This window comes from Amphibalanus amphitrite, unplaced genomic scaffold (genome assembly GCF_019059575.1).
Source record: "Amphibalanus amphitrite isolate SeventyFive unplaced genomic scaffold, NRLGWU_Aamphi_draft 002243F_arrow, whole genome shotgun sequence".
NCBI lineage: Eukaryota > Metazoa > Arthropoda > Thecostraca > Balanomorpha > Balanidae > Amphibalanus > Amphibalanus amphitrite.
The window spans coordinates 4,033-23,342 of record NW_024883731.1 but is presented as its reverse complement, the minus strand read 5'-3'; the positions used below and the strand labels follow the sequence as shown (position 1 = coordinate 23,342).

Here is a 19,310-nt window from a genome sequence, read left to right as displayed (position 1 = left end):
ATCTAACCGGCCGAATTTCAAAATTCAAACGACATTCGATTTGGCTCAACGAGATCTACATTTCTAAAAAAAAAAAAAAATGTCAATAGGGGGGTAGAGGAGGGTAAAAACGGGCAAATTGCAGATACATTTTAGACTGTTTATCACGGCCAGGTTTCTGAACCAATCTTAACGCAACTTTTGCCGATCGATAGAGAATGAACCAGGAATTCACATGGATCCTAAAAATATGCATTTTCAAAAATCATAGGCGGATACAGAGATCATTGAGATTGGGGGTACACAAAAAGTATAGTAAATAAGGTTTTTGTTGGTACTGTTTCTAAAAAGGGTGGCAATGGTCTTGTTATGTTACAATTTTCTTATGAGAGAACGACTAAAATTGTATTGGTCATGCATAGGCGGTGTCAGGGCACATATGTTGGGAGGTAAAAAATAACCCCCCTTTTTGGACGCCTGGATCCACCTATTATAGCAAAAACGTGTCAAAAGAGGATGTACAATAACTTTGTATATGTTATCACATGATACCTTTCATTCACTGTTCGTAAAACTGGTGCAGCATCGTGATCTTCGCCCAAATGACTCGCTTCACGAATAGGACCCCCAATTCCCAGTGCTCTGGAGCCGCCCCTGGTAAAGTTATGAACTTGAAATTTTCAGGGAATGTGCCCAATTTAGTTTTAGGAAAAGTCAAAAAATTTCAGCATCGTACCTTCATCGGTTTCGGAGATATTTTCGAAAAACCTGAGGGGTGGATAAAAACAACCCCCCTGCCACTAATAGGGTTAACTGATCTCCACACAATGAAATGTTATTGGGATGAAGGGTCACGCGACCTGAAAACTGACGTAGCCTTTCGTCGAAATTGAAAACTAGGATGTAGATGTAGAAATGTTAATTGGTATGACCTCATACTATTTTGAAAGGAAAAGTTACCCGTTCAAATACTTCAGCCTTGATAGGACTGTTAAAAACTTTTTCATGAGCCAGGTGACTTAATCGATGAACTTATTGCGTTTGTTTTTCACAGTAAGTGTAAAGACGAGCAATAAGCAGCAATACTAAATACGAAGGTGAAAAGTTTGATGACCGAAAAAAATGACCGTATGACAAAAAATCGCAGGCGGATTAACCATCCCCAGTGTGTGTGTGTGTGGGCGGCGGAACGGGCCGGGCACCGGGGCACCGTGCCCCCTTTGATTTTGGCATTTTAACATTAGCCCTATGGGTGTTGCATGGAAAGAATGGGACCAAAAGTCGGCAGTGCCCCCCCCCCCTTAACCCTCGCCCCGTTGGGGGGTCATTTTGGCCCCCCACTGTGGTTTTTCCTGAATAGCAAGAAAACGGCGGCGCGCAGCGCCGCCAAATTTTTAAAACCTTCCCGGGCATCAATTTGACACCTTCACACCAAATTTCAAGTCCTAGGTCACCCTAGGTCAGGAGTTATTGAGGTCCAACTGAGATCATGTTCGAGCAAAAATGAGCAAAAAACATGCAATCTTGAAACGCTCACCAAACCTACAGTTATCAAGAAATTTCAAAGTTCTTTATATGGTTTAGTAGAAAAAAAGCGGCGCTACAAAACTGCTATCCCGGGTTTTCAAAATTTTGGGTTTTTGACCCCAAAAAAAATCAAAAAATTGATTTTTTTAGAAAAACTAAAAAAAAAATAAAAAAAATCCGAATTTCGAAAAAAGGAATATATGTGATAGTTCCTGCGCTCTTCTATATACATACCAAATTTCAGATCGATATCTTGCTTTTTGACCAAGTTATAGCGGAAAATCTGTTCAAAAATGATGACGTCAAATATTTGAACTCAATTTTTAGCGATTCTAGACCACGTACGGCAAAACAAAGACCACCATTGAACTCCTCGTGACGAGTTGCATCGATTCGATACCCATTTTATGCAAAAATATTAACTTTGAAATTTGACCTAATTTGACCTGACCTTAACCTGACCTTGACCTGACCTTGACCAAAACGTGACCTAAGCTGGCCCCAAAGGCTGCCTGACCCACATAATCGCATTTGTCATGTAAAATGGACCATAAAACATGTATCACACGACACTTTCATATTGTGACCCCCCAGTGACCTGACCTCTGTGACCTGACCTGGTATCAGTGACCTCAAATAGCAAAATATGTGTTTGAAGAACATTTCCCCATCGACGATTTTCAATGAAATGCATTTTACTCGATTTTACAACGCATTTCTTGAAATGCCTGTAAACGGTGAAAATTAGACTTTTGACCTGACCTGTGACGTCATCGGTTTGACCTAGGTCAATAAAATTGGGTCACAAGGTAGTTCCCTGATAGGGCTATCCAACACCGTTTGCCGCTTGTCGCTAGGTTGCGTGGTTCTCGAGATCTTAGGGGGGGGGGCCAAAATGCCCCCCCCCCAACGGGGCGCGTTGCTCGGCAGAGCGCAACGGGGCGCGGGTTAAAGGGACCCTCCCACCTTAACATTAGATTTGAGTTGAGATAGCCAAAATGGGGTCCCTGGCTCACAATTACCGGTTTTGGCACTCACAACATCGAGAAATGCCTTAAATCGGAAATATTGAATTTCAAAATTGCAGCATTTTGATTCAGAGGGGCTAATGCTTAGGAATACCCCTCTGAATGTGTGACGTCAGCACAAATATCTAACGATTTTTAAATGTTTGACTAAAACGTTTTGTAGCACGCGGTGGTATATGCTATTTGCGCGCAACATCTGCCGCAAACGCCGCACTTCTAAAATAAAGTCGCTAGAAACAGCGGAGATCCCAAAAAAAGTAAACAAAAGTAAAAGTCTAATATCTTGAAAACCGGTGAATATTTTTCGGTGAAATTTGGTAGATATTCGTTTTCGCTCTTTCTGAACCGAGCGACATCACTTTCATGCCAATTCATACACTTTTTAAAGGTGGGAGGGTCCCTTTAATTGAAGGTGTTCCGCCGCTACTGCCATCGTACATTGACTTTCCTGGAATAGTTTTTTTTTTTTTTTTACTCAGGCTCGCACTTGCCATCATCGAGTTAGTTATGCACTTGCAGGCTACCAAAAGACAAAAAGAAAATTTGGCGTTTTATCGGATGCAGCCCTGAGAATCGCATTGCTATCGCTCGCCCAGAACCCATTCCATTAGCGCTTCTGGATCTGAAGGGAACGGCAACACATATAGAGCCATGGTTCCTGTGATAATGATTGAAGACGTTGGATCTTCGCCAAATAAAAAAACAAACTTATGACCTTACCACTAGCATCAATGATCGAAATGATGGTTATGTTTATTTTTTTCATTTTGTTAACCCATTCCTTATTTATCGACATTGTGTTCTGTAATACTGCTGGTGGTATGTTTGTCTACTGACAGTGTCACTTCGGTTCCCATTTCCCTCACTCACTCTCTCCCGCGAAAAAAACGTCGCGTTCTGTTATGCTCTTTTTATTGCGTATTTTTGTATATATGTGTTTCCTCAGGTGAGGGATAGGACAGCAGAAAGACAGAGGGACAGAGGGCCTTCACACACGGGCGGTGAGCGGCGCGCGCGCACACACAGACATACAAACCCAGCGGCTCGAGCTGCGGTGTCTCGGCCGGCGGCACGGCGGCAGTCTCTGGGGGGAGCAGATCTCAGCCGGACTGGCCGCTGGGCTCATCAGCAGTGGCGCTCGCTGCTCCTCGCCAGTCACGTGACCGGCCAGAGGTCAGTGACGTCAGCGGCGGCGTGAGCCAATCAGAGGGCGGGCACGTGGCAGCTGCAGGCGGCCGGCAGCCGGTAGATGTCGATGAACAGGCCCTTGTACGGGTCGCACGGGTCGTACGAGAGCATGCGGTGGTAGATGTACTTCTGGGTGCACTTGCTCTTGTAGCAGGGCGCCAGCGCGCGGCAGGCGGCGTCCGGGTGCAGGCACGTCTCCAGCCGGGCCGTCTGCGTGTAGTAGTGCACGTCGTTGACGATGACGCGCCACTCGCCGGCCACGTTCTGGGCGCGGCGCGGCTGCGCGTAGGCCACGTCACTGGGGCAGATGTAGCCGGCCGGGCCAGCCCAGTGGGTCACGTCGAACGGACTGTCGCCCTTGGACGAGCCCGTGTAGTAGCCGTAGTCGAAGGCCGACTCCTGCTCGGCGCTCAGGCCGTCGACCAGGTCGTCGGCCGACTGGGTGCCGATGTCGGCGTACTTTTTGGCGAACAGGTGGTCCTGCGAGATGGCCGCCTTGATCTCGTAGGCCGGGTACTCGGCGTCCTCGAGGCAGTAGGTGAGGGACGAGTTGGCCGCGCAGGCCGGCGCCGCCGTCGGGTCGCAGTAGTGCTGCTGCTGGTAGCCGCCCTGAAACACAGAAATAAAAGAATAAAAATAAATTAATGGCCATTCATGGTCTATTTGGCAACCAAACTCGTTACGACTCTCTTTCGACTTTCGACCTTTGCCATGAAATTTTGTTTTGAATACCATTGAAAAAATAAGATGAACTTCGTGAAGGGTGAGAAGATAAACAAGAATGCCCCTCATGAAAAGATGTTATGCTGGATGGTGTTTAGTAGCACATAACCGTTCCTTGAAGTTCGATATCGTGTCACGTATGGAATTCAAAGTTTCACTTACATAGTGGGGCGCGGGGTGTCCGTACGGGGGAGGATGGCTGGCCGTGGCCGCAGCCACACACGCCAGCACACTGATCTGAAAAAGATGAAAAGATAACAGCATTGTTAGAGCTGAAGGGAGATCTTTCGCACATTTCTTTACAAAACAATGAGGTTTTTAGAGCTTATAGAATTTGAAACAACAGTCAAATAGAATTGTAAGGGATGCAAGATGGCTGCACGGACAGACTAAAATGAAAATTTTGTAGCACTATAAGCTGGATTCAGTATAAATAGTTGTGGGCAAAGGAAGAGCCCTTGAGAAACACCTGGAGGCTAGTACAAAATTGTTATGATCTTTCAAATACCTTTGATTATTATTCTTCTAATGATTACAGAACTATTTAATAAGTTCATTTCGGAGTTACAAGCAATAGCAGTCAATCCCAAACCACTCACCAGTCTCATAGCCATGACGTCACTGGGAGAAGTGGAAAAAGGAGCTGAGACGGTTTGACTCTGCCGTCTGCAGTCGCCACTCACCTTATATACACGGCCTCTGCTGTCGGCGCATGCGCAGTAGCCGCCCGTCGTTTGTAGTAGAGCCGGCCTTGGTCCGGTGAAAGAGGGGTGGGTCTATGCCGACGGGCGGCTCGTCGTAGTAAACCGATGGACGCTAGCCGTACCGCGTTGAAACACAGTCGCGGCATGCGCTCATATGAACTGATTGAACCAGTTGTCACTGGTGAATGTGATCTTTATGAAAGTTGGCATTTGCTGTCCGCTCCATTTTTAAAGTTTTCTTAAGTATTTTTTTTTAATTTTAGTTATTTAATTAGTTTTTAGGTATTCAGTTTTAAGTTTTTTCTTTATATTAGTTTACCTTTTAACCCTCGCCGGCACAGGCCATTTTATGCGTCCTTCGACGGCACAAGGGGGGTTGGTATGTACGACCCCCTCCCCCTCGCGTTTGGCCCCTGATCGAGCTAGAGCTTCGCGGAAAAAACGAGCGTGCTGCCCGTCACGAGAGGAAGCCGATGATACCCAATTTTAAGGTCCTAGGCCATCGGGACCTTCCAGGTCAGGTCGATGACCCGAAAATCGGGGAAATCGGGACCTGTTAGAAAGTCGTAAAGTGTGGCTGCTATGGGGTTTTCCGGGGTGCTGATCACGAATATCGTGTTAGTTTTGATCAGAGATGATTTCTTTAAGCATTTAGACCAGGTCGGATCAGGTCAGGTCAGGTCAACCGGTAGGGGTCATGACGGGTATTCGTAATACGTGCCAACTGCCTCTGACAGCTTCGTAACATGTTACGAAGGCACCAAAACTACTTCGTAAATGTTCAAGTGGTTGCTAAATTCGAATTCAGCTCCAAAAACTAGCCCAGAAACATGTAAAACTCGAAATAGTGAACCGAGATCACCAAAGGTCAATGACCTGACCTAACCTTCAGGTGACCTTGACACCTACCCTGATGTATGGGAGCAACATCAAATCACATGTTTGAACGTTTGAAACCACGAAAAGCTTGTACGCCGAATCGCGATTCCGGCCAAACATGGTCTTGGAAAAGAGGTCACAGGTCAAAGGTCATTTGGGTCAGGGTCATGAAATTTTAGGGTAGGTGTAAAATTGATCAATGCGAGGGTACTGAAAGTTTCGTTGCGATCGGCCGCTTTTTACGCGAGTTATTCGCGAAAAACCTTAGGGGGTTGCATCACCCCCCCCCCCCCCCCTGTGCCGGCGAGGGTTTAAGCCTTCGTTTTCAGTAGAAAATCACAAGATTCATTTTTCTCTTCCCTTTTTACTCCAAATTGGCTACGTTTCCATGGCACAACCTAAACCGATTTTGAAAAATGGATTTGCTCCATCTCCATTTAGGCGTACCTAATTTGAAAATGTAAATATAGGATTAGGTGCTAGCTAAAACCATATATACGCTCATTTGTTGCATAAGTTAAATAGTTTCCGAGAAAAACGCACGTGAAATTTCGCTAAATCGATTTAGACGTGTCATGGAAACGTAGTGATTATCACACCAATATCGGCGCCCGATATCCGTTAATCGGCATTGCCACTCATTTTTACAATCTATTCTGGGGAAACGTTTAACGTGATCATGCGAAATTACAGCACAGCGATGATTGCTGCACGAGCCTGATAACAAATATTTTAATGTCCAGTGTCCGCCATGTCAATGCACTTCACTCAACTTTAGTAACAACAGTTGTTACTAAAGTTGAGTTGCCCTCATCGAGTTAGTTATGAGCTTGCAGGCTGCCAAAAAAAAAAAACAAAAAGAAAATTTGGCATTTTATCGTATGCACCCCTGAGAGTCGCATTGCTATCGCTCCCCCAGAAGCCATTCCATTATCGCTTATGGACCTGGAGGGAACGGCAACACATATAGAGCCATGGTTCGTGTGATAATGATTGAAGGCCTTGGATCTTCGCCACAAAAAAACTAATGACCTTACCACTAGCCTTAATGTTACTTCGGTCTATCTGCAATGACCAAAGTCCAAAATGCATGCAAAATGGCTCAAGGCGCTTCAACTTCATCTTTGCATACGTTCATCAGACTGTAGTAGATCACTATCGATCTAACAGGTACACGCTGGGAGTATTTCGCTCCAATTTTGCAAGGTTCATCACCCAAATCGATTGTCAGTTTTGCAAGTCGCTCTAATCCCAACCAGCACCTACTCGCTCGGAATAGCCGAGCTCCCCGCTATCAGATAAGTTCGGGAGCAGACCGACTACTGCTGTGGGCACGCGATGAGTGTTAGATCAATAAATTACGGGGATAATTGTTCTCCACCGCGGGCAGAAGGCTGGATGATTATGAGCCATTGGAGTTCATTTTGCGTTGCGCCACCGCTTTGCGGTCATTTAGTGGCTCTGGGGTCCGTAGAAGCGAGCCTCCCGTCGGCTAGGTCTGTTATGGTTTGAGGTCAGATCAGAGGACTCTAGCCTCTAGACGCATAGGGATTCCAGACATAGGGGGTTCTAGATTCATTGGCTCTACACTCGTGGTAGGTTTTATTGATCTTTGTGGACAAGATTGTCTTGTTTGTGGTTCATGATATAAATGCTCATTTATTATGAGGCATCAAATACGATTCAACCGCATTACTCATGTACCTAATGTAATGCTTGTATGTATTGTATGTAATATAGTGGTTTTGGAGAAACACTTGATTGTGGTACCATTGCATTTATTTTATTTTCATCGAAAAGTATTTCCCAGCATTTGACGTACAATAGGTTATCTTTTCTTGTTTTTTCTTCTCGCTATCTTGTTCCCAAAGTCGGAACACATCGAAGACATAAAGTTATCACACCTCCCAAGCGCATCGATAGCTGGTGAAAATTACCTGAAGTCGTACGACTTTTTAGTGGCAATCTAACCATGATTCATCCCCCCCCTCCCCGGCTACGGGCAGGGTCATGCGAATCGCACCCTGTGCGTCGTTGAGTCCCTAATTACAGGACCGCTATTAAATACCGCCGGTAATTTCCATGACCTTGCGTGAAGGCTACACCAAAGGACTGTGCCGAGTGTAACTGGGTTGGGATAATCAGACTCTCACCACAATGACACTCATTGGTGTTAAGTCACCCGGCCACCGGCCCCGTGCCGGTACTAGGAATGAGTCAGTGGGTGAATTTTTGCGTTACTATTTCATTTGTATAACATCGTGTGAGTCATGCAATGGGTAAATATTAGCCGTCTTCACGAGGCCATCTGGTACACATTTGGTGCAGATTAGGTGCAGATTTGGTCATGGGCGCGGGAACCGGGGGGCAGTGGGGGCAGCTTGCCCCCCTAACTTTAGGGCCGTGGGGGCGGTGTCCCCACAACTTTAACACGCGCAGTGGAAGGGGGGGGGGCGGATTTCGCCCACCCCTCCTGTTTTTCGCCAATAACTCGCGCCGCAAACAAAATATTAATGTGAAATTTTGGCTACCTGCCCAGAATTGAATTGCGGATCTTCTCGTGCAAGAAATAAGAAAATCGGTTCATAACTTTTCTAGTAAGAGCGATGTAAAGTCAAACATCCTGCCGCCGCGGCGGCGCGGCGGCGCGGCGGCGCGGCGGCCGGCGCTAGCCGTTACGCGCCGCCTGAATTGTAGACTGTGCCGGGGCGGGACGGTTCCGTCTTTACATCGCGCTCCTTACCGCTGATTATATCAGATTCGCGTCAAATTTGGTGAGAAGACTGAGAAATGTACAGGCAATCATATGGTCAAAGAATTTTGAAAATCGGCCGGTAACAACTTGAGTTATGAGTGTGTAAACACAAAACTGTGATTGCCGCGTTTCCCGCGTCGGCCGATCCCGCTTCAGCCGGCGACATCTTACCCTTAGCAGACTTCTAACTGCCATATTCATTGTTGGATTAACTAGAAATTCACCTTACATACTCACAAATGTTTGGTCTTTCGTATAGTGAAAGAAAAAAGAAAATCGGCCGGTAACTTTTTGAGTTATCGGCGTGTAAACGCAAAAAAGTCGCTCATATGGCAGATTTGACCACATTTGACCTCATTTGACCTTGAAGATATTGACCTAGGGTCATGAAATTCACACACAACAGACTTCCCCATAGCCCTCATCTACCCTCCAAATTTCGCCTTTCTAGCTCCAGTGGGAGCTGAGATCTTAGGGGGGGGCGACATCCGCCCCCCCCTTCCACTGGGCGTAGTACTGGCAACCCTTCCACTGCGCGTGTTAACCCTCGCCGGCACAGGCCATTTTGAGTCCTTCGACGGCACAAGGGGGGGGGGGTACGACCCCCCTCGCGTTTGGCCCCTGATCGAGCTAGAGCTTCGCGGAAAAAACGAGCGTGTTGCCCGTCACGAGAGGAAGCCGATGATACCCAATTTTAAGGTCCTAGGTCATCGGGTGACCTTCCAGGTCAGGTCAATGACCCGAAAACCGGGAAAATCGGTACCTGTTAGAAAGTCGTAAAGTGTGGCTGCTAAGTGGTTTTCCGGGGTGCTGATCACGAATATCGTGTTAGTTTTTATCTGAGATGATGTCTTTAAGCATTTAGACCAGGTCGGGTCAGGTCAGGTCAGGTCAACCGGTAGGGGCTGTGACGGGTATTCGTAATACGTGTCAACCGCCTCGGACAGCTTCGTAACATGTTACGAAGGCACCAAAACCACTTCGTAAATGTTCAAATGGTTGCTAAATTCGAATTCACCTCCAAAACTAGCCTAGAAACATGTAAAACTCGAAAAAGTGAACCGAGGTCACCCGAGGTCACCAAAGGTCAATGACCTGACCTGACCTTCAGGTGACCTTGACACCCACCCTAATGCATGGGGGCAACATCAAATCACATGTTTGAACGTTTGAAACCACGAAAAGCTTGCAAACGCGCGGCTAATGCGAGCCGACATGCGCCGAACCGCGATTTCGGCCAAACATGGTCACAGAAAAGAGGTCACAGGTCAAAGGTCATTGGGGTCAGGGTCATGAAATTTTCAGGGTAGGTGTAAAATTGATCAATGCGAGGGTACTGAAAGTTTCGTCGCGATCGGCCGCTTTGTACGCGAGTCATTCGCGAAAAACCTTAAGGGGGGGGGGGTTGCATCAACCCCCACCCCCACCCTGTGCCGGCGAGGGTTAACCCTCGCATGTGTAGGGGGGGGGGGGGTCGGATGGACCCCCCCCCATGGTTTTTCGCGAATAACTCGCGTAAAAAGCGGCCGATCGCGACGAAACTTTCAGTACCCTCACATTGATCAATTTTACACCTACCCTGAAAATTTCATGACCCTGACCCCAATGACCTTTGACCTGTGACCTCTTTTCCGAGACCATGTTTGGCCGGAATCGCGATTCCGCGTATGTCGGCTCGCATTAGCCGCGCGTTTGCAAGCTTTTCGTGGTTTCAAACGTTCAAACATGTGATTTGATGTTGCTCCCATGCATTAGGGTGGGTGTCAAGGTCACCTGAAGGTCAGGTCAGGTCATTGACCTTTGGTGACCTCGGTTCACTTTTTCGAGTTTTACATGTTTCTAGGCTAGTTTTTTGAGCTGAATTCGAATTTAGCAACCATTTAAACATTTACGAAGTAGTTTTGGTGACTTCGTAACATGTTACGAAGCTGTCAGAGGCGGTTGACACGTAATACGAATACCCGTCACGACGCCTACTGGTTGACCTGACCTGACCTGACCCGACCTGGTCTAAATGCTTAAAGACATCATCTGTGATCAAAACTAACACGATATTCGTGATCAGCACCCCGAAAAACCCCTTAGCAGCCACACTTTACGACTTTCTAACAGGTCCCGATTTTCCCGACCTTGGGTCATTGACCTGACCTGGAAGGTCAACCAATGACCTAGGACCTTAAAATTGGGTATCATCGGCTTCCTCTCGTCACGGGCAACACGCTCGTTTTTTCCGCGAAGCTCTAGCTCGATCAGGGGCCAAACGGCAAGGGGGGGTCCAACCGACCCCCCCCCCCTACACATTAGAAGCTGGCAAACGCCGCACACATGCGAGGGTTAAGACGGAATACCGCACTTTTTTCAAATGTTTTCCTTTTTGTTGAAAAAGCCAAGGGATGAAAAATAAGTGGCCTAAAACCGGCGAGAAAACTAAATTTGGGGGTACCCTATGTTGATCTCTATCATGGTGTGCCCCCCCCCCCCCAGTCTGAAAGTAGTTCCCGCGCCCCTGGATTTGGTGCAGATTTAGTCACATAAGGTTCATTGTGTTTCTTTAAAATTACCAATTTGGCTTGCACAGATGCTTTTATACCTCATTTTTCAAATTATCAGACATTATTTTCGATTAAAACACTGAAATAATTTCATTATATGAAGATATTTATTTTAAAAGAGATTCGGTTCAGATTTGGTCAAATTAGTAGCACTCGCCAGATAGCCCGACGTGAAAGCGGCTATTATTATATTTGTATAAGATCGCGTGAGTCATCCGACAGCTAAATATGTCCGGTCCATGCAGCTTCATTCATGAATCATTGGAGAAATGCTCAAATGCCGATTATCCAACCGTAATAAATACATTTTACACTTGTCAGAAAGAAGGCATACGGAATATTTTCTCACTGTAGCGAATAAAAAGAAGAATGGCGAGGAATTATGGATGATTTCTTGAAACAATAATTTCACAACCAGCAATTATTCGTTTAGCACTGGTCTCTGTTTAGCAGTTAGCCCTAATTCGACACCGTTGCGGTAACTGACCTCTAAAACCCGTGCGGATACCATTGTGGGATCCATCAGTGGAAAATCATTGGCATTGTGATGGGTTTATGAGAGCACTGTTAGACCACTCATTACTCATAACGCTGAAGACAACAGCGGCAGTGCATGCGATTCTCGACCATTTCGTCTCGGTCATTAGCGCTGTGTTGGAGAGCGGCGGCCGCCGTGGCCGCCACCCAGCCGCCCGCGTGTTGTCAAGGGTGAAATTACTATGCTCGGTATTTGGTTGCGACATTGTTGGTGTGGGTGCTCGTTGAAATTGTCACGGTCAAGCACATAGAGGGCGAGTCAGCTCACCGGGGCAGTGAGTCGATGAGTTGAGTAGTAGAAGGACGCTGCAGGGCCGTAAACCAACACCTTCCGGATCGAGAGGCTTGAGCCTTCGTCAGCTTCTTTCAGAGTCGACATATAGAATTAGAGCCATCAGCTTCGCCTATCAGATTCAACCTGAGGCCAGTTTCACCAACAAAAAACAGACGGTTGCGATTATTTTTTGACAAAACGATAGTCTATAAATCCAATTAAGAGGTGAAAAAGGTAATTGCTGACCAAATAATATAGCACTTGAAAGCTAAGTTGTTGCATTTTTCAAGTCATTTTCAGCAGTAAATGACATTTTGAGACTATCGTTTTGTCAAAAAATAATCACAGCCGTCTATTTTTTTGTTTTTCTCAACGACAATGACAATCCAAAAAAAACAATGTAATAAGATCAGACGTTTCGACAACAAGGTGCCTTCGTCACTTTGTTGTCGAAACGTCTGATCTTATTACATTGTTTTTTGGATTGTCATTGTCGTTGAGAAAAACAAAATGTCTGACTCTTCTAATCCGTCTATTTTTTGTTGGTGAAACTGGCCTCTGTTCCATTTTTTTTTTTCAGAGGTATACTGCTGCGAATATTCAGAGAGGCCGTCACAACGGCACCAAGCGTGGTTCGGTGGACGTTTCCCTGTTATTCAGCCCTCGGGATGGCCGAGTCTCAACGAAGCACCGACTGGAGGCCGCATTAGGTGTTCCAATGTCCCCTGCTCTGTCCTAACGCCTATCTACCCCTCCTGTGCAATATGTTTGTATTTATAAAAGCACGAACTATCTAAACGAATGTGGTCTTTAAAAGCTCCGATAGTAAAGGAAATCAACGGTGCAGCGGTCTCCCAGTGGTCTTGTGAGACAGCTCAATGGTCCCAATGGTCCCAATGGTCTTGTCAGACAGCTCAATGGTCCCAATGCTCCCAATGGTCTTGTCATACAGCTCAATCCAATCTGCCCAACTCAGCGACTCAGCGTTACTAAGTCGCAGCGATTTAGATCCACGATGCGTGCCCTTTCCATCCACCTTCCTTCTCCTTCCTCAACTTATCACTCCCCTTCCTAATTCTTTTGTTCTCTTCCACCGCTTTTTATATTCTCTTCTTCATGAAAGCTTACCGGTTCTGTCATTCTGTCTTTATTTCCTTTTTTCGTGCTCTTTCTAGCACTGTAACGTTATTACGTTATAAATTTATAAACTTCTACATCTACCAATTTGTTAACAAATTTTACCTCTTTCCTCGTCTAAGCTGTGTCCCTTAGTTATTGTTTTCCTCTTCTCTCTTCTACTCCACCATTCCCTCTCCTCTCCTCTCCTCTCCTCTCCTCCCCTCTGCTCTCCTTCCTCCCCAGTCAGCTGACACCCCGCCCCTGCCCACCTGGGACACGCCCTGCACCTCCCTAACCCTGACCCGAGGCCCGGGTGGCCAGAGTAGGACGACCTGAGCACGACGAGCTCAGAAATCACGGGTTATGCCTCACGAGTTCTCACTAATACACAGGGTGGAGACGGGTCGGGATCGTGTAAATCACCGCTGGCGGCAGCAGCGCCATGGGGAGGGTAGGAGAGCGGTGGACTGTCGACGGTGGAAGCGGTGGACGGTGGACGGTGGACGGTGGACGGTGGACGGTGGACGGTGGACACTCCACGTCGATATACGCCGATTGCTTGGAGCTCAAATGTTCCATTGAAGTCTTTTTCTCTTTTTGCACGGTCTTTGACCTTACTAATGTCTCCTCTGTCTCATATTTTTTTTTTTGTCTTGTAGGTATGCGTGAGCTGAGTGTTTTCTAGACGTATCGTATGGAGCTAATAACGAATTATCTAATTCTATTTTATTATTCTATTTATTTATATACTTATATATTTATATCATATATTTATACTATATATTTATATTTAGTAATCTATTTCTATTCTAATTATCTAATAACGAAATATCAATAAATTATCTTAGAACTAATAACGAACCTGCGATCCTCAGCAGCCTCCCGTACCTTCAGAGGCCCTGACGAGCCCCCCCCTCCCTCTCCCCGGGGGTGTGGCGGCCACACCCCTCTCACCGGGGTCATCTCTGCTCTTTAGTGCACGGCGACCTACCGCCCGGGGCTACAAGCTCACCTCACATCTCACTGGCGCAGACGGCCGGGGCCGCCGCCCACGGGGGGGAGGGGGGAGGGGTGTCTGGCAGATGGGGGCTCGGCTGGGGTGTGGTCGGCAAGAGATGGTCTGATTTGGGACAGGTGTGCTAGATGCAGATTGGCACGGATTTCTAGGTTAGGGTTGACATGAGTACAGAGCTGTCGAGACCGTGCTTCGTGATGGGGGAGAGAGGGGAGAGAGAGAGAGAGAGAGAGAGAGAGAGAGAGAGAGAGAGAGAGAGAGAGAGAGAGAGAGAGAGAGAGAGAGAGAGAGAGAGAGAGAGAGAGAGAGAGAGAGAGAGAGAGGGACAGGAGGAGCGCCGAGTGTTTGAACCTCTAGGTATTCTTCAGAGGCCAGAACTTTCCTCAGTTCCAAAACTTTTTCCGACCTGGGAAAAATCCTTGTAGTTCTCGCCGTACTCGTGGATGGCATTGTAAATGGTCATAAGATGCTTCTATACAATGCGATCTAACGCCCGGTTTCGATTGACAAAAGCATAGGTATCATTGTTATAGATCTATGAGTGGACTCTTACTCTTGCTACTACTCTTGCTACTCTTGCTACTACAAAATGTACGCCGCTTGCGCAGGACGACGAACTATAATGGCGCCAGGTGCTCGATGTAGACCGCCATCATTACAAATGATTACGTCACGGGTGATGTCACATCTGCCACCCTCAATCATTCAGGACGCTTTCGTCACCGATGGCGGCAGAAATAAAAAAGTGTCATAGCACTGATTCCCTTGCAATTGCTTTCTTGTGGGAATATGTTAGTAAAGCTTTTCTGGAACGAATTCATTGCATTTTTAGGGTACCCATATCGAAAACACTTTTCCATATAGACTCCCAAAACGCTTAGAAATACTGCGCATAAAAGCAAAAATGAAAGAGAACTGCTAAGGGCTGGAGTGGACCATCTTCCCATACCATTAACATCCGTACAAAGCTACACCCAATAATGCAATCAAAAGTGTATTTTTCGTTCACAAATATGCTTGATTATATATTTAACCGATTAGACAGTGCTACTGCTACCCTATAATAACCAATTAGTTCCAATCAGATTGGCTTTGTTGCCAACTCAAGACATGACAGTCATCGTCAGTCAAATTATGTATCGACTCCGTCTGCGATCCCATCAAAGTACACCCCCTAGACAGCCCTTGCGGCTACTGTGTCAGGCCACTGGGGCGCGTCCTCTACCCCCCCCCCCCCCAGCCCATCGGCCACTGGGCCGCGCCCGATACCTCTGAGCCCCAATAATCATGGTCACCACTGTGCATCCCGAAGTCCATAGCTGGTTCATATGATGCAACCATAACCAGAGAGACGAGAGATACAGAAGGGAGGGCGTGGTCGAGCGCTGGCTGTGTTTCGTGCATGTTGATAGCAACCTTGTTAATGTTGCCATCGTATAAACTTACCGTTCGAATTAAGATCAACTTGTATAGACTTTGAGGTTACAATGTAGGTGATCGCACTACTTGACAATGAAGTTGATGAGCTGAGGAAACCTCAGCTGAAGCGTAAATTACACAACGATGTACCACAATAAGTTTGAGATATTTAACACCAAGGTGCCTGATTTTTGCAGGACGGTATAAACGTTGTTCTACTATCACGCATAAATTAACGTGCAACACGTGAGCCTTCGCTATTAACGACCCTTTCTTTCCTAAAATACGTCATTAAAAGCTCATCCGACTGCCTCACAGAACCGGAAATTTCTAGAACTATAACTTATAGGCAGGCACTTGTAGGCACCTTATAGGCACTTGTCAATGAGTGTAAAGAGTAAAGCCACTTCAGAGAGCTACAGTCGCTGCGCAGAGCTGAAGTCACCTCGTTGGCTTGGAAAGCCAACCCGTTGAGTTGAGAAGCCACCAAGACGGCTTGGACCACTGGAAAGTCATCTGGTTGACTTGAAGAGCCACCTCACATAGCCAAAGTCTCCGCGGCAATTCAGGTAGCCGTTGCGACGGCTTGCAAAGAAACCACGCCGGCTTTGGAAGCCACCTCGGCTTGGAGAGCCACCACACAGATCCGAAGACTTAATATTGATTCGGGAAGCCACCACAACGGCTTGGGCCATGAAAAGCCACCTCTTCTTCTTGCACAGCAACCCCACAGAGCCGAAGCCTCCTTGGTAAGTCAGAAAGCCACCCCGCAGGCTTGGAAAGGCTTCGAAAGAAACCACGCCGGCTTGGAAGTCACATCGTTGGCTTGGAAGACCATCTCGTCGGCTTGGAGAGCCACCCCGCAGATCCGAGACGCCCTAAGCGTCCTCGACCGTCCACAGCAAGATTCCTTTACTACTCCAGGTCCAGAGAGCGATCAGCCGGTGACGTCGATAATTGTGGGAACATCTGTCCGACGAGGACCACACTCACTTTCTCCCCGTCCTCCAGACGGTTATTTGGTAGCCCTGGATCATTTGGTAACACCGCACCATTTGGTAGCACGGCAGCTGGCTAGTCAGCTGTTGGTGTTTAGTAACCATTTGATTATCTATAACCCTAGAACGCCTGGGGGGTTGTATCAACCCCCCCCCCCCCCCCTGAGGTTTTTTCGAAGTGCCCGCTAAACGGCTTGTCGTAGCGGGCTGAAATTTTCAATACCCTCTGGGGCAACCTTTGCGCATCTTTTTCCGAAAAAAATTGATCGGGTCATGTCAGGTCACGGAGTTATGACGTCATAAGACGTACAGCCTCCGGCCGACAGTTACCAAACGTGTGCGCCGAATCCCTAGGTTTTCTGCCGGTGATACCCACATTGTTTGATGGATCATGATGAAACTTCCCATGCATGTTGGGGCAAGCATTGGCTATCGTGTGGTGCAAGGAAATTGACCGGGTCAGGTCAGGTCACGGAGCTATGACGTCACAAGAGGAACAGCGTCCGGTACTATTTTTGAAAGCGCCCGAACCACTATTTTGCTAATTCTTGTCACCTCAATGGGAATATGCAGCAATATTAGCTTCTATAGGGAGCAAATGGACCTCCCAAATCCAAAAATACAATCAGATTTCAAAAATTTAAATTTTGATTTTTCAAATTTCTGCCGCCGACTGTGACCTTGCCGACTTCCGGCGCTCCCAACGCGCCATTTTTAGAGCTAGGGAAACGAAATACATACCAAACGATAGAGAATTGATCAAGGAACACGATAGTGAAGGTTTCAAGTCGATATCCCCCACCGTTTTGCCGCAATCGCCGCGGAAAGTTGAAAAAGTTTGATTTTTTCGGAAAATTTGACATTTGACCGGTCATAAGTAGGTCAAATGTTGACCTAGGACCAAAAAATATACCACCAATTGCGAGATCTCGTTGAGAGCAATCCGTTGGTTTTTTCCGCTAAGCTCTACGACCTTCCGTTTCGAAACGCCAGGGGGGGTCGTAACAACCCCCCCCCCGGTCGTTCGTGTTATGAGAAATGGCCTGGTCGTGCGAGGGATAAACATTACAAGGTCGGGGGTTTGCCGTACTGAGGTTATGCTGAGTTCCTTTTCTATCGACGATGGTGGATTTGATTTTTACTCGCGGGCTTTGCGGAGTATGCATGTACATTGTTGGGAAGGGGGGTGCTAAACTCCCTACCAATGGTAGGGTAAACCGTAAAGGTGAGAAGAATTTGTAAACACATGCAACAAAGTATTTCTTTTAGGCATTAATCTGCGGATATGTAACTAAGAAGTTTTACCATTCCTGATTCATATTCACTCATTTTCAGTTGGTTCCCAAAGGATGCCGTTATGATGCATATTTGTGTCTTGTGAGGAGCTCAAAAGCGATAGCGTGAATGTGATGATTTTTATAATTTGTGTTGTCAAAGGAAACACTGGTATATTGAATCAGGGTCTAGGTTTTACGAGGTGTGATTTTATTTTTGACGATGTTCCTTTATAAAAAAACAAGGTATTACTGAAACCTTCTCTACATATTGCATCATAGATTATATGATAAATCATTTTTCCTGACAACATCCTGACAACTGGATCATGTCTTGGTCCAAGAACGATTTTCACTGCTCTTTCTTCACTTTTTGCTTTTTCGGTTGTGGTCCGTTGCCACAATCAGCTGTTGCAATTTTTTGCTGACGACCATCAAATACCTACAGATTCATGCCAAATTGGGTATTTCTTTCACCACTTATAACCCACTTACCCTGTTCTACATTGTCGGCATTGAGGCCACTACAGGGTGGAAAGTAATTACGCGAACATACTTTTTCGTCTTATAGCAATGGAAAAAGCGGCGGTAACATGAAAATTTCATCTTTTCATATATTCCTATTTATGTGCGATACACTGACAAAGGCGTTCAGGCATAATTGACATGAGCATGTCAAGCTCTGTTGGCCAAAGCTTAGTCCACGCCTCCTGGAGCTGTCTGGTGAGGCAATCGATGTTGGTGGCTACTAGCAGCTCTTAGACGCTCTCCTGAAGAGTCGCCTGGATATTTTTGATCAAATTGGGGTCTGGGCTATTCCCAGATTGACCATTATATACCCAGAAGAAGAACGGGTTCTCAAAGCACCAGTCTTGCGTCTTTTTGGCCGTGAGAGGAAGGACTTTATCAATCATGAAGAAGAGTTTCTTTGCGTCGGGCACAAAAGTGCGCTCAATCATTTGGCCCCTTTTGGTGCATTGCTGGATTAGATAAAGAGACTCGTCTGGAAGGATGTTCCACTAGTTGTATACTTTATTTTTGGTGGCCTTGTTGGTCACTACATGCAATTTTGACACCATCCGGGCGCTCATAACACGCTGATGAGTGTTCCTTTGCCGGATGTTTGAAGGTTGGGACGGGCGGGACGTCGGACGCATCAGCAGCCCCCAACGCGTTGTTCTGCAGGTTTGACGGATGAAAAAGCTTCGAAGATGTCTCACCCAGCCACAAAGCCAGCTGCCTGTCCTCCTCTGTTCAGGTTTGGCGGTCTTTAGAAAACTTAAATTGACAATCCTGCTGTTAATTCATGAATTTTGGCCATCTCGATTGTTTGTACGGC

The 19,310-nt window shown here is 46.6% G+C and overlaps 1 protein-coding gene across 1 annotated transcript; it reads right to left on the bottom strand.

Moving 5' to 3' along the window:
* Nucleotides 1-3,429: 3,429 nt before the first annotated feature.
* Nucleotides 3,430-5,143, bottom strand: LOC122376684 (neurotrophin 1-like). The gene is made up of 3 exons (XM_043356592.1): nt 5,045-5,143; nt 4,608-4,682; nt 3,430-4,331 (listed from the first exon to the last, which is right to left on the bottom strand). The coding sequence occupies exons 1-3, from the start codon at nt 5,057-5,059 to the stop codon at nt 3,738-3,740; spliced, it is 684 nt and encodes a 227-aa protein (XP_043212527.1). The 5' UTR covers nt 5,060-5,143; the 3' UTR covers nt 3,430-3,737.
* Between the last annotated feature and the right edge of the window lie 14,167 nt (nt 5,144-19,310).

Bases quoted from the DNA above. Each gene is read 5' to 3' on its own strand.
- LOC122376684 (XM_043356592.1), bottom strand. The intron at 4,332-4,607 runs GTAAGTGAAACT...TCTGTGTTTCAG, and splicing joins GACACCCCGCGCCCCACTAT to GGCGGCTACCAGCAGCAGCA.